Here is a 15,631-nt window from a genome sequence, read left to right as displayed (position 1 = left end):
AAAAAGTAACCCCAATTCAGTTGCTTAGTTTGATTTTATTTTTCCTACATTTCTATGTATGGCATGTTCTTAAATCCCATGCTCACAACAGCCTCAACTCCATAATCTTGCATAATGATTCAAGTTTGCTTAAAAGTACTTATTTTTGATTGGAAGGGCATTCTTTGCATTATATTTACCTTTTCAGAAATATTTAATCAATGATATTTGAAATATGAAAATGAACAAAACTTGACTTAAGTAGCCTTGGAAAACTGATTAAAAACTTGACTAGTTAAGTTGGTTCTTCAAGAAAGAAAGTAAAAATGGAGTGATTAAGAGCTTAGAAGTAAATTGTAACATTAGTATATTCATTACTTTTTTCCTTCTTACATTTATAACTAAAATCTAAACATTCACTCACCGAGTTGTGTTTGTCTTGCATTCTCATTTCATAGGCTGTCTGCCTGGGGTTACTGATTGCCTGAGGACTAGATCTATTTCCTCTCCCCAAAGCTTGAGGGGAAAACTGGCCACCAGGAATAAAAGAAGGCTGATCTCTCTACAAAAGCAAGCAAATACACACACAGTGATATAAATCTAATATTGGAGATTACAAGAATAAAAATTAGCACATATATCTGATATTCCTTTAGAGTTCTTAGATTATCAGTTGCTAGAATGTAAAATGAGCAGAGTTCGATCACAATTACTTATTCAGTTCCGCTTAGAACAAGTATGTTTAAACAAGATCTTATACATGTAAAATATACCCTTGGATAAGATGGCACTTACAATTTCAGGGCTTCCTATTTTCAAGGGTTTTATTAAATGCTCTCTCAAAAAGTTACATTTTTGTACTGAAGTTTCAGAAACATCAGAAGAAAAATAAATATATATTACTAAGAAAAACTCCATCTAGCTACTAAGAGTGTGAAAAATAGGATTTACATTTCAAGGAAAGTGATAAATCATTTTCTTGCACTCTGATAGCAATACTCAGCTGATCCTTATTTTAAAGCTTAGACTTGATATGCACATAACACTCAATGAAAAGGGGCGCTATAAAGTTTGAAAAACTTTGGTTAAATGAAGTGACAATGATCCTATGACACTCCTCCACTGTATATCTAGAGTCCTTGTGCCTCAAGGAAATAGAAAGAGACATCAAGCTCTGGGAAACGGTTGGGGGCTTCTGACATATTAGAAGTACTGCACAGAGACGCTGTCTTGAAGCCAAGGGTCCCAGCATAGTGAGGCCCTGCTGGGTTTCTTGGATCATTAGATCACATTGTAAAGAAGCTCCACCTATTTGAATGAGCTATCAAGTAACATGTTTATTGTACAAATCCTAGATTCAAATGAACATGCAAGAATCTATTCTAAAAAGTTAGGAAGGACATTTAATACAAAAAACGTAAATTAAATGCAATTTTAAGGGTTTAACATGCACAAGTACATGTTAAGGCTGTCAACAATCAACACTGCCTTTGTGAATAAGTGGTATTTTGTATTACTGTGAATAAATCTGCACATATATTTTAGTCACAATGTAACCAAGTTACATTTGCAGAGGAAACCTTGCTGTGGAATTCTGATATGCCTGTTTAAAGGTTAAAGCTTGATTTAGCATTAACTGTTTAATTTTCTGTAATCAGTTTACTAAACTCTTAATCAGGCTCTCAAGTGAGAGGCGCATCTTCTGTCCTCTGTGCTGACACACTGTAACCCAATGGCACAATCCCTCTGTGCAACTGGTACTGTAAAGTATTTGATACTGTAGTCACATTATACAGATGTACCTATATTCCAAAGGCCCCAATTTATTGTTATCCTTGAGCAACTTAATTCCCGCCCCCCCACCATTTTAAATAGGTTTAGATTTAATTATGTGATTTTTCCATTCAATGCTGCAATTTTTAAAAAAAGAAAAGGTTTTTTTGTAAAACACTGTAGGACAGTAAGGCAAAAACTATGCAATTGTTACAGCAGTTTTATCTAATTTACTGAAATGAGACTAAACTTCTGTTTGTCACAATATAAAAATGCCTGTAAAAGTAAGATCTTAAATTTACCTTCATTCTTTTTCTTTTTTCTTTTTGTCGTCTTCTGAAGTTCTCCTAAAACAAGAGTAAAGTCAATTAAAGTAACCTAGTCTTACAAGTCTTTTAGGAAAATATTTCCTGAGTCCCTCCATTAATCACCACACAAAGAAAGATTAAGTAGCAAGTCTGAGTAGGCATCATGGCTACTGACCTATGAGGCTTGCTGAACTGAACTCTTCCCTGGCCCCTACCTAGGATTACTGGTCTATGGCTTTTCTAAGCTACACTAGCATCCTATGGAAAACGTCCCCCAAAACTGAAGGGTTTTCAATATGGCTCACAATACTCAGTAAATTGCACTGGGACAACAAGGCCTTTAAGGCACATATGTGAAGATGCCAAAACAGAGTTTTGCCCGTCTTTCCACCTGGGTGAAGATACTACAGAAGTTCAGGTGCTACAGGTAACTCAGCACAGATACACGTTTCTTGCCACAGTTGCTAGTGGCTCAAAAAATTCCTGCCCTTCTTTTTTATTTTAAGAACCTGGATCTTGCTCCAAAGCCTGTTCTTCTACAAGTGCTAAGTTTGTACTGTAGTTTGGTATATCATATTGAGCGAATTGTAGATTATGTTATGACATACAAGACATCCTGCCAACATTGAAACAATGTTTTTCTGACTGGATACTTAGCACAGTCCTGTTCTCTTGATTGAGGGGTTTTATTACTCTCCTTTTTATGAATAAGCTATTTAGGATTGTTTGCTTAGTACTTTCTAGCAATATAACCCAATGTGCTAGGAATATGCTGCAGTGTAGTGAGTTATTGTTGACCAAGAAGTCGAATTTGCTTGAAACAGCTGAAGGATCCCTTCGCAAAAAAAACAGCACTGATTTACTGATTACAACACAAACATAATACATTTCTCTAGAACTTAACTAAGTTTAATACAACGCACAAAGCTGCCACCAACACATTTAGCAGGAAATTTGTCAAAAATCTACCCCCTGGAGGAAAATGTAACTGAAAATCCATAAAAGTAAAGAAGCTTTAAACAAGTGATACAAGACTGAACAAGTGCAATATTTTTGTATTCTAAAAAGCATTAATAGTTAATGCTTTTAGAATATGAAAATAGTCATTGGTATATTAAATTCTGAAGAACCCTTCAGTGTAGCTAACAGATTTGATACAAAGCAGAAAAGTGAACAAATGGTCAGCTTTTACACAGAAGTAAGTGCTCCGAGTCAAGGACTGCCTTTATAGTAGCGTTATGTACTGTGCCAGCCTCATTCCCTGAACTAATGTAATGAATGAATTATGGAGGGCTTGAAAATCCACTCACCTACTGGCCATTGGCAAGAAAAAAAAGCTTGTTTTTTAAAAGAAGAATTTTCAAATTATTATGATCGAAAAGAACTAAATATGAACTGAAAAATACCCAGTGGAGTGAAATCTTACCTTTTAGACCATTCCAGTGCCTGTTAGAGCTCAGAACTCTCCCATGTTGCCTATATCATTGTACAATACAATGGACATCTTCAAAGTGGTAACTGTGATGATGCTGGCAAACCAGATGCCAGCTCTTGCCATACTAAACACTGATAGATGCACAGCTGGAAACTGGCCTGGTTTGCCTGTGTTAATGTTGTTAAAACTGATAGAGTTATAAGAAAGTATTTAATGTTTAGACTTTATGAAATGCTTGTCTAATCCTGCATCCTTATGTAGGATGCTTATAACGTGTCCCATATTATAAGGTAATATTTAAGTGTTTTCTCTGCAACTATAAAACTCCAGTAAGGAAAGAAGCATTACCAAGTGTGAAATATTAAATTTACCACAAGAGGTGTCATCACCTCTCCTACAAAATGTGGCTTATAGACACCAAACAAGCCATTGTGGAACATCAGCTGACTTGGCTGACTGCTTCCCCAACACCCACGAAGAGGGTACATGCCCAAGCTCTCGTCCCACTATTTGAACGTGGGGGGAAGGGCATAAAAATACTAGTCAAGAAGGAATTGTTATCACTATGTTGCTTGGAATTCAGACAGGGCAAAAATTTCTAAGCATAAGCAAGGGATCCCCAAGCTGCTTGGCTTGAGTCAACCGTAAAGGACATACAGAGCTAGCATATTATAGCAGCTATTACCTTTTGGAACCTAAGACTCTCATATGTACGTTGATCTGCTTTAACCTTATCAATAACTCATTTCTTAGTAAATAAATCTTTAGTTAGTATTATAGGATTGGCTACAAGCATCATGTTTGGTTTGAGATGTAAGGTACAGCTGACCTGGGGTAATCGACTGGTCCTTTGGGCCTTGGAGTAACCTCAATATAGCCATGATGCCTGGTGTAAGGGACCATCTATCACAAAGGTAAGCTTACCCGGCCGGTAAGACAGATCGGAGTACCCAAGGGGGTTGTCTGTGACTCCATATTACAGTGCTTTAGGAGTTCATACTTGTTACTTGGCTAGTGAAATCTAGTTCTACAACATACAGTGAGGTGACACTCTGCCCAGAGGTTGGCACTCATGCTTGCGAGCCTCTCCGGACAGCTTGACAGCAACGTGTCAAGGAAAACTGTTCCTAAGTTCTACTAAACACTGCATAAAAGCCATCTAAGCTGAACTTCAAAATCATAAATGCTTTACCTCATCATCTTTCCTCTTTTTAAAAATGCTATCTTCAACTTCTCCAACAGCCAACATGATCATCTGTACTCTCTGGAGGTTGACATAACCACTCTCTGTGAGGTACCCCTGCAAAACAAACAAGTGAATACATGTGGCGGAGGGGGTTCCGCTGAAAAATTTGGATTTTTTTTTTTTAATAGCAACACAAAAAGTTGAAATGTACCCCAGTTTTGTGCACCACGTTTTTATATATGCCAACCAGACGATCAATTGCTCCCTCCCTGTGAATAAAGAATAAACATACTTAAATACTAGTCTATACGCCACTCTTGTTTACAGCTATGCTAGATATATCTACAGAAACAAATGTATATAAATCTATTCTTGTATATACAGTTGCTTTACATACCTGATCTCTAAAGATGGCAAATGAGGAAGAAAGTCATTCCCCACGAAGAAACACATGAAGACCCAGTCATCTACGCTTCTCTCAATATCAAAAGTAAAAGGTAAACTGGCCATAGTTAGTTCTTTTTCCAAATACTGCAATAAAAAAAAACCCCAGACATTGGGAAGCTTGTCAGATGCTACTACAAATAGATTTTACATAAAGCAGCTTTACAAAACAATTTTGCATACCTCTCGCAGCACACTTAATCGGATAAAGATAAACTCTTGTTCAGAGCCAGGAGGACAATCTGCAAACTGATCATGCTGCAATACAAAAGAATATGGAAAAGTATTAATCACACGCTGGCCCACCTTAAAACTTTTTGGCTTAATATTAAAGGTTTAATCGAAAAGGAATTAAGAATAGAGGTACAAGTCCAATTCCTGAAGTCTTTATACTATTTTTCCTTCTGTTTTTACTTTGACAAATTGCCTATCAACTTTAATGGTAGTTTTACCCAGCTAACTAGTAACGAAAGAATGAGCAGGTTTCAAATTAGCACTGCACTGACACTTTATTGTGGTGCAAACTTTTTTTTTTTTTTTTTTTTTAGTAAAAAAGAGGAGTCAGGCATTCCATTGATATTACTGCTATTGTACTTCAGCAAACCCCTTCCTCTCTCCCCTTCACCCCCCCACGCCAAAAAAGCCAAACCCACCATCTGTGGACACTAAACTTTACTACAATTGAGCTAACAATCAAATAACTACTGCAAACTGTTAAAACTCTTACCTCTCCTTGTTTCTCTCTTGGCAAGCCTTGACAATCCTTAACCTCATGGCCAAACTGATTACAAAGACCACAAGGTTTGGGTTTATTTGGTTTAAACTCTTCTCTGATTATAGTGAAGTTTGGTTCATGTGTAGCTAGTCCAAGCATGATCAGATCAGCTATCAAGCAGAGCAAGAAAGAAAAGTAATGAAAAGTAGACATTAAGGCTTGTATATGGAGTTAAAGAACCAAGTGTATTCCATTTTAAACAACTGCGAGCAAGGCATGTGGGTGCATTCAGTACAATTTGAAATACTGTCCTGTAAAAATCAGTGTCGTTTGACACTACAGGTATAAATTAGTTCTTCAGCTAGGGATAATACTGGATCTTGCCCCCAAAAGTAAAATAGAGCTTCCAAAAATACATTAACCAATCCATGGGATACTTTGAATGCATCCATCAACCTAAGAATTTAACTTATTCACCATCTGGAAACTGCCAGTGTTAAAAAGCTTAACCAACAAACGTATTGCTAGCAAAGGAGGAGGACTTACCATCAGCCCCACACAAACAATGATGAGTGTTTGGGTCATGGTTTGGTTGAGCTAAACAAAAGAAAAATAAGTGTGTTCAAATCAAGCTATTATATACAATTTCATCGATGCTTCTGAACAAGTCTTACAAGTATACAATAGAAGTATGCACATTTTAGTTAACTTACCTCTCTGTCTCCTAATGTAATCCATGATTTTGTGTTCCCCTTCACCAGGAGCACTCGCATCAGATAAAATAACCTGTAAAACGTTTAGAGCTATGTAAACTTTTTTTTTTAACTATGCTGTTGACATTAAGTAGTGAGCAAACGTTTAAGATCTGTGTGTCTTGACCCTATGAATGCCAAACACTTGAAATGTTTAGTAATTTCATCTAAACTGCCTTTACTTCAATATGAATTATACACTCATTGCACCCAATTTAAGAGTCGCTTGTTATTTACACTCGTATAAATTACTTTATTCAAACAGATTTTCTACCAATTCTATTAAAATAATACACTAACTTCATCATAGAGTACATAAAGTTACTAGGACTGACAGTTAGCTAATGTATCCAATGTTTTCTAAGCAAGTTTAAAAGTCAGTTAAAACTTGCACTGGACAATCAGCAGTGTAAGCATGAGACCCCCACAGACCTCCTTTAGAACTCTGGAATCCCAGACACTCAGATACCACTGTGATGAGGACCATACAGGTACCCAGACAGACCAACAGTGAAGTTCACAAACTCAGTTGTTGATGGAGGGAAATGCCCCTCCCCCCATTAGAACACATTTTAACAGCCCATCTAGGGTAAATGAAATGGTCAGCTGTCTCTAAAGAGGCTGATATTCTGCCCTCCCAACACAGGGTAAATGCAGTGCTATCAGTCAGCAGGAAGACTTGATGGGAAAAACAGGAAAGCCAAAAAGACAAGATAATAAAATTGATAGGAATCATTTTGGTTGCTTAGTGTTCTCTTCCAATCACTTGCAATAAGTGAGAAAGAACTCAGGCCTGAGACCTACAAGAGGCAGAACACAAGTTAAAAATCCAATACAGAAAAAAAAAAACGAAAACCCATTCTCTAAGAATGTGGGGGAAAACGTAAGGGTAGAGTCTTAACTCATACAGTCTTTAGAGACAATGTACCTTGGCTTCCAATATCAAATCCTATTATAGTGCTCCTTAAACCCCATTTTTATATAAAATCATAACAAATGGCTCTACTGGATGGTGTTATTAGGATGAAATGTATCTCTTAGGTGAAAAACCTTGATGTACAAGTTACCCCATCTCCAATAACACCACAGTGCCAGAAGACAAAGCTAATCTACTGTTTAAATTTACACTGTTCAATCATACTATAGTTCAGACTAATACACCCACCCTAATGTTTTTGAAGTAGGAAAGTGTGAAACTTACTGTCAAATTTTTCCACCCTGGGTCATTGTTTAAACGATCAGCAACGTAATAGCGAAGGCATTTAGCAAGATTGTCCATAAACTCGGTTCCCTAAAAGGTGATAGAAGAAAATAAATTAACCCATCATTTAGGTGTTAGCAGTAGCTGGTTAAAGTACAAGACTACTTACTGGTGTAATACAATTGCTGTCAAATCTCTCTTTCACTTCTTCTGGAGGAAGAAAGCCACCTAGAGAAAAAGGTTTAACAAAAACACATCAAAAATAAATCATAAGAAATTAACGCCACTTTTGTAGGATTATCTAGAAACAAATCGCTTATCTGAAACAGTGAACAAAAAACATGAGCCCTTCTAATAAAAGCTATTTTTTGTTCCCACCAACCCAAGAGCAAGCTGCTGTTACCACTGCGTTATCTTCCATCAAAATAAGCAGAGAATTAACAAGGAACAAGACTTAATGATAGTCATGAAGTAGTTCAAACAAGGTGGGTGAGAAGAAAAAAAAAGTGTAAGCTCAAAAGCTTGTCTCTGACAACAAAAGATGGTCTAATAAAAGAAATCACCTCACTCCTCTCTCTCTCCTATCCTGGGACCAACACTGCTACACCATCACTGCAAACATGAAATAGTTCATGCAGGTAGCTGCAAAGATAACTTCTTCTCCCTGCTACAAGATGCTGGGCAGAATGTGCTAGGAAGCGACTTCCTCTAACTAAAGCTGTTCTTGGCTTCCAAGAACTTTCCTCCTATAACTTCCCCACTATCCCATTTCATTGTTGGCAACACTAATTATCCATCTGGTCACTCAACCTCATAACCTTGGGGTCACTTTTGACTCCTCCCATTCTTCTATCTTCACATATAAGCTCTCACCAAATCCAGTCACTTCTCCCTCTAACATTTCTAAAGTCTTCCCCTCCTTCTCCAAGTCCAATGCGAGGACACCTGCTCACATCATAGTGGTCTCACATGGACTGCCCGTAGCCACCCAGCCTTGCCAACTCACTTCTCCAATTCAGCCAGCATGTTTCAGCTAAAATAAATAGCCTTTTACTTTCATTCAGATCATGTCACATCAATCCTCAAGCTCCTTCAGGGGCACCTTCCTTCCACATCAAGTTCAAGTGACTTTCAGCATCAAAACAATACACTTCACTACAGCTCACCACTCACGCCCAGCTGCTCTGCATTTCACAATACTGCTCCCCATGTCTCCTTTCCCTACTTGCACCGCTGTGCCTTATACCACTGCCTCTCATTTAATGCGACAAGCATCTTCACTCTTCCTCCACGACACTTTTGATTAGCTCTCCATTACAACAACCACTCCTCCTCTCCTAACGTAACTTTAAAAAAATTAAAACAAATCAAGAGGTGCATGGGAGAAAGAAGGGACATTTTTCTTTTGCACAATTTACTTTAGATCAGGGCTTTGGAGCGGAGCCAGAGCTGCAGGTTTTTGCCTGGAGCTAGAGCGGAGTTGCAGCACAGCTCCAAAGCCCTGCTTTAGATTGTAAGTTCATTGGAATAAGGATGTATTTTCATAAGTTACTATATCATGCATGCCTGTGGCACTACATAAATGAAAAAACAGTCATGGAGCCCTTTGTTTTTCTGTAGTATCTAGCCTCTGCTATAGTTAAAAACTATGTCTATTTCAAAACAATTTCTCACACTTAAAGCCATCAGTTACTGAGTAGCATCAGATATGAAGCAAACATCTGTACCTTTTGTCAAAATTTCTTGTCTTATTCTTTGCTTCTCTTCTGCACCTTCTACTCCTTCCTTTGACGCTCTGAATCTCCTGGATCTCTGCTGATTCATTTTTGCACGGGGAGCCTAAAACACGTGTTATAGTATTTTACTCAACATTGTATTTGATTTTTTTTTCCTTATCTGCTCAGTTGTTTTCTGTGAGTTGGTAACACCCAATACAGCCTTATGGGGTTATTCAGACAATGCATCAGGGTGGAAGCAATCACGTAAAAAGTTTTGCATATTCCAGCTGGCTCTTTCCTTCTTTTACATGTTCCCTCCTCCCCCAAATGAGTTCCCATAGTTGTAAGACCACAGGGAGCCAGCACTAGTATCACGGTGTGTCCTTTTGCTGAGCCAACTTCTGAGCAAGTTGTCTGCAACTTTCAAAAGGGAAGGGGGAAAGAATGTTGATACTTGGCCGTCACCATCACTGGCTGATAAAAGTCAGGTGAAAACTAAATATGTTCTCCAAGAAGCTTCTGAAGTGTCACAGTGGTCTGCCAGGTCCACTGCAATTGCAGTGACCCCAAACTAGCAGTAGTGACTTGGGATTTCCTGGCTGTCTCACGTGGTCTAGGATAAAGTTATGGACTTTGAAAATAAAGTCCTAGTATCTCCAGTCTTAGAACATTAAAGGAGACTAAGGGCTTGTCTTCACTACCATGCATCAATGTAGCATGTCTGATGAAAACACACTATTTCAACGGGAGAGCACGTTGCCATCCCATCAACGTAATTGCTCCACCTCAAAACACCGGAAGCGGTGTAGACTTCCATGGTAGTGTAGACAAGCCCTTAGGCTTCTGATCACTCAGACTTCAGCCATCCTTTTAGTCACCCATCTGTATCAACAGCCTTGTTCAGGTATCACCCCTAGAAACCTTAAAAACATCCATCTCAGGACATGAAACATCCGGGGAACCAATAAAGCCAACAGCTTCCCATAACTCTTAAGTAGTCACTAGCTCCTGAACAGTACTTAATTAGGGACCTCTGTTCCCAATTTTCTCGACACCGCGAGTCTCACGCCCATTCTTTTGGGGACTACCCTTCCTTCTCTCCCTTTGGACTGGGAGGCTGTATTAGCAGAAAGGAGCAGATCCACCCAAAAAAAAGCTCTCTCCTGTTCTGAAGCCGTATTTTGTATCTTTCAACTTCCTCATCCCTTTCCAGGGATTCTTCTCACAAGAGCTATCAAAAAGAAAGTCTCTCCCCTGTTACAGACGGGAGCAGTAGGCTGGATGCTACGGGCTTATATTGCTATTAAGTTTTTACTGCCATTACTTTCTCACTCCCAAAAAAGTAGTATTGGAGGTGCATAGCTCAAATTTCTAAAGATGATTTTGCATAATATCCACTGAAGAATTACAGTGCTACAATCTAGATGTTTCACTTTTCAAGGTCTTTGTGGCTTAAACACAATCGAGGATTGGATAACTATGTACTGATTGTTCTATTTCTAGCAAAAATAAGTTTTTGCATGTTCACTTTACAATAGATTTCCTCCCTTCTCCTTCAACATTGGTTTGAGTTCTTGATGGAGACTTGGAAAATGTGCGCAAGCATAAGAGAAATTCCTGAAGTTCAGGCTCTGAACTCCCAGTACAAGGTTCTCGCTCGTTATAGTTACGATGTCAGATCTAGAGATGATCCCAAAGCAACGGATTCCCTTGACTCAAGAAGCAGACTTGCCTCAGCTTCTGCTAAACTTCCAGCTGCTTGGCTGGGTGCCTACCCATCAGTTTCCTCTTCAGCTGTAGCTTATTCATGCCTATATTTCTAGTTTGATCAGGACTCAGTCTCCACATTCTCTGTGAAGCACCCCAACATAAGATCTTTAGAAATGGGGTAAACATGGAAGAGTCCACTTTGAAACCTACCAGCGTGTCCTCAACAAAATAAGTCAGAACACAATGCAGAGGTGACAAATCCAGCTGTTCCCTTAAACCATTCACTTGGCTGGCAAAGAACACTAGTGTTCTAACTGATCCTTGTACTTGCAGTTCAGCAAAAATGCTTTTTTGGATATTGCCCACACCTGGCTCTTTCAAGAATACACCACTACCCTGATATAATTCGGATACAACGCGGTAAAGCAGCACTACGGGGGGGGGAGGGGGGGGGCGGCCCTGGCTGCGCACTCCAGCGGATCAAAGCAAGTTCAATATAACACAGTTTTGCCTATAACGTGGTAAGATTTTTTGGCTCCCGAGGACAGCGTTATATCAGGGTAGAGGTGTACCTACTAACAACTAGATAATGCTAAGTGCTCCCTCCCCGCGCAAAATGGGCAAAGCTCCCATTTAATATTTTCTGCTCTACCAGGTTGATGGGCTGTCTTTACCTCTGTTGTTTTGGGATTTCTACAAAGCATGGCAACACATGATTCTGTTAGTCCCAACCCGGACAAGGCAAAAATTGTGCTTTGCCATAGGAACATTAGAGGTTACAACAAAGATCCCTGGAAATCAGAGGAAAAACATACCAACAAGTGGAAACGTTAGTATGTTGTAGAGTAAAGCATTAGTTAGCAGTAAACGATCAAGATGAGGAGGTACTCTCAAGATGATGCTTCTTAGGGACTTCCTTGAAGGAATATCTGGAGGAATCAAGTGAGCAGTCTGATAAGATCCTTGAATCCAAGCCAAGACTGATGTCACAAAGGAAGGCTGGGAATTCCTTTTCCTCTTGTGTCTCACCCTCTATTGTTGGATATTCCTCATTAGATCTTTGCCATCTCCCCGTGTCTTTAGGGGATGGGAAGGAGAAGGGAGAATGAGTGCCTGCCCAGATCTGAATCTACACTAGAGTTACCCAGAACTGTCTGTGGGTCTGCTGAAGCTTCTGCTGATTATTCGCAGTAATAGGAAAAGTTGCTGCTCACATTGATCACAGGAGTTCTGCGCAGACAGGAACAGCAGTCTGCTGCAATGCATCCCTTTATTTTCCTTATCCATCCCCAATTACTGCTCAATAATGCATCGATCAAAGAAGTTAGCCACTACATCATTGCCAAAGTTGATTTGATACATAGCATCTGCTAGTGAGGTAGGATGCAACTTAAGAGACATGACTGAAGGTAGAAAGGCCTTTTATAATGCTGCCAGGTGTCTGTCTCAGTGAGAAAACTCAGCAGTGGGTGCTAGTAGCATCCAAGTCTCAGCCATGCACCATGTGTAAGCATTTAAAATATCCCTGGCAACATACAAGAAACTTACAAGTGCTGTATAACAGAGAAATTTAGTATGAACTTTCTTTAAAACACAATTTAACACACAGATAATAGGTTTACTAATGACATTTTTTGCTGCATAATACTATAAACTGTAACACGAGGCACAGGATCCTAAAATCTGTAGCAGAGAACATTTTATTTAAGTTTGTTTGTCTTTAAGGATACACAACATAATTGAGTGCATATACAAACGTTTATAAGACCACCACAAATAATATTAAAGATCTACAATTTGGGGGGGAGGGAGGAAATCTTTCAAATAGATACACATAGGTACAATCCCGAGAAAAATGGATCTGGAGTCAGTGCAACAAATTTTAGTGTAACTGACAGGGTTACATAATCAGAAATGGAATACTTAGAATAATGCTTTTTTGTTGGATTGTTCCTTCAACCAAAACACCTGTATTAACTCGTTTCCCAGGGCACTGTATACAAGTCAGCCAAGGCAAGTTGGGGAAGAAGGTCAAACGACAAATGTAGCTGAGTTCTTTAAATCTTTTACAATACAATTAAAATTAGCTGCTAAATTTTGAGTGTCCATTTGTAGGCTTTTCTGATCTTTCACAGCCTGCTTGCGGCACAACCTACCACTGATTTCATAGATTCATAGGATTTAAGGCCAGAAAGGACCATTAGACCAGCCTTTATTTACAATGGACTTGTGCGCTGATGAAGCAAAGCAGAAGCTATCCCACACAACCCTCCACCCCGATATAATACACTAGACAAGAAAGCTTTCTTTGCTAACATTTCTTCGACATATGTCAAGGTGAAGTGTTAGCCAAATACTGGGTGTTGTAACTAAAACAATACACATTAAATGAAAAGCTAAATTATTGCCTACTGAAGTTTATGAAAGCAGATAGCATCAACCTTAGCATTGCAATTAGGTACTACATGGAAAGAGGACAAACATTTCAGTACTTACTACTCCATCTATTGCCATGTAGAGAAGTCGTCTTGGCCTGACAATGTTGAAAAGTCTGTCAATGTACTCAAAAATGGCAACCATCATTTCATCTTCATTTTTGGGAGCTGGTCTATAATTTAACAAGATATCCTGTTAATGTTTCAGATAATATATAATACAAGCTATTTATGAAGTGACGAAAGAGTCACTTACTTGTCCTCAGGATGTGTACATGGATGGATAATACCATTCATATCCAAATACAGGTTATCAAACTCCACCTCATTGGGATTAGGCTTGCTGGTATCAACTGGAATTTTGATGCCATTGCATTCTTTAGGCTGTGAACATAGGAATAACAAGCCTTTCAGTATTTGCCATATTTCCAACAATTTTGTTATCGAAGAAGCTTTAAATACATCAGACCCAAATGAGATTAAAAAACATAAAAATAAAAAGGTGAAGGAGCAAAGAGCAGTTGCATGTCAGCCCACAACACGATTACACATAGACCATGTCTACACTACAAAATAGGCTTTGTTTAAAAATGGTTCTGGGCAAACATTATATGTTGTTATATGTCCACACAGACAATAAAACAAAACACCCCCACTACAATTAGGTAACATAACCAAGTTTTAGCCAGGGTTAAAACATTGTTCTGTAACATGTTTATTTTTTTTCCCTCTGTCCACAAAAGCAAGAATAATGTTGCAAAAGAGAATGTTGTAGAGCCAGCAGGACCTTACATGGCTTCTGTAAATTTGATTGACGAAGAAGCCTGTCTACAGTTATAATCAGTAGGAAGTTTTACAATATCAGTCCTACTTAAGTCTTTAAACTTTATGCAAGAGCTGGACTGGCACGTTTAGATAAACCAGGGCCACTATTTATTTCTCCAATATTAAATATTTAGCTTTACAGCACAGATCAAACAAAAAAAGACACCAATACTTTTCGGTTGTCCCTCTCTTTTGAGAAGAGTCAAAATCATGGTGAACAGAGGACCAGTCTTTATTTTATTAAATGCGGGGGTACAGCAGAAGCACTCATGCCCATTATGCTAAGCATCTGATAGCTGTGAAGGGATAGGAAAGAAGCACCTGCTTTCCCTCTAACTTTGGGAAACATTAGTTAAGAACGGCCAGACTGGGTCAGGCCAAAGGTCCGTCTAGTCCAGTATCCTGTCCTCCAACCATGGCCAATGCCAGGGTGCTTCAGAGGGAGTGAACAGAACAGGCAATCATCAAGTGATCCACCCCCTGTCATCCACTACCAGCTTCTGGCAAACAGAGGCTAGGGACACTCAGAGCAGGTGTTTGGTATATCTCCAATTATTACCTTTATTACCTATCTCCTAGAACTGGAAGGGACCTTGAAAGGTCATCGAGTCCAGCCCCCTGCCTTCACTAGCAGGACCAATTTTTGCCCCAGATCCCTAAGTGGCCCCCTCAAGGATTGAACTCACAACCCTGGGTTTAGCAGGCCAATGCTCAAACCACTGAGCTATCCCTCCCCCCGATGTTGCATCCCTGCCCATCCTGGCTAATAGCCATTGATGGATCTATCCTCTATGAACTTATCTAGTTCTTTTTTTAAACCCTGTTATAGTCTTGGCCTTCACAAGATCCCCTGGCAAAGAGTTCTACACGTTGACTGTGCATTGTATAAAGTGCTTCCTTTTTTTTGTTTTAACCTGCTGTCTATTATCTTCATTGGATGACCCCAGGTCTGGTGTTATGTGAAGGAATAAATAACACTTCTTTATTTACTTTCTCCACACCAGTCAAGATTTTATAGACCTCTATTGTATCCCCCACTTAGTCGTGTCTTGTCCAAGCTGAAAAGTCCCTGTCTTTTTAATTTCTCCTCATATGGAAGCTGTTCCATACCCTTAACTATTTTTGTTGCCCTTCTCTGTACCTTTTCCAA

At 39.0% G+C, this 15,631-nt stretch overlaps 1 protein-coding gene across 2 annotated transcripts in view; it reads right to left on the bottom strand.

The window, feature by feature from the left end:
- XRN2 (5'-3' exoribonuclease 2) overlaps positions 1-15,631 on the bottom strand; it is an 88,312-nt gene that overhangs the window by 59,879 nt on the left and 12,802 nt on the right. The window contains exons 2-15 of one of the 2 annotated variants that reach the window (XM_045010820.1): positions 13,913-14,040; positions 13,718-13,829; positions 9,521-9,632; positions 7,963-8,021; positions 7,794-7,883; positions 6,554-6,626; positions 6,387-6,437; positions 5,853-6,010; positions 5,309-5,383; positions 5,079-5,212; positions 4,893-4,950; positions 4,688-4,795; positions 2,055-2,099; positions 404-541 (exon numbers count right to left, since the gene is read on the bottom strand). In XM_045010820.1, coding sequence (XP_044866755.1) covers positions 404-541; positions 2,055-2,099; positions 4,688-4,795; positions 4,893-4,950; positions 5,079-5,212; positions 5,309-5,383; positions 5,853-6,010; positions 6,387-6,437; positions 6,554-6,626; positions 7,794-7,883; positions 7,963-8,021; positions 9,521-9,632; positions 13,718-13,829; positions 13,913-14,040 — 1,341 coding nt within the window. Of the gene's footprint in view, positions 1-403; positions 542-2,054; positions 2,100-4,687; positions 4,796-4,892; positions 4,951-5,078; positions 5,213-5,308; positions 5,384-5,852; positions 6,011-6,386; positions 6,438-6,553; positions 6,627-7,793; positions 7,884-7,962; positions 8,022-9,520; positions 9,633-12,036; positions 12,175-13,717; positions 13,830-13,912; positions 14,041-15,631 lie in introns of those variants that run through there. The other variant, XM_045010821.1, reaches the window with a different exon arrangement.

The sequence above is a fragment of the Mauremys mutica genome, chromosome 3 (genome assembly GCF_020497125.1).
Source record: "Mauremys mutica isolate MM-2020 ecotype Southern chromosome 3, ASM2049712v1, whole genome shotgun sequence".
NCBI classification, from domain to species: domain Eukaryota; kingdom Metazoa; phylum Chordata; order Testudines; family Geoemydidae; genus Mauremys; species Mauremys mutica.
Note: the sequence above shows the minus strand (reverse complement) of the source record. Positions and strands in the feature narration are given on the sequence as shown.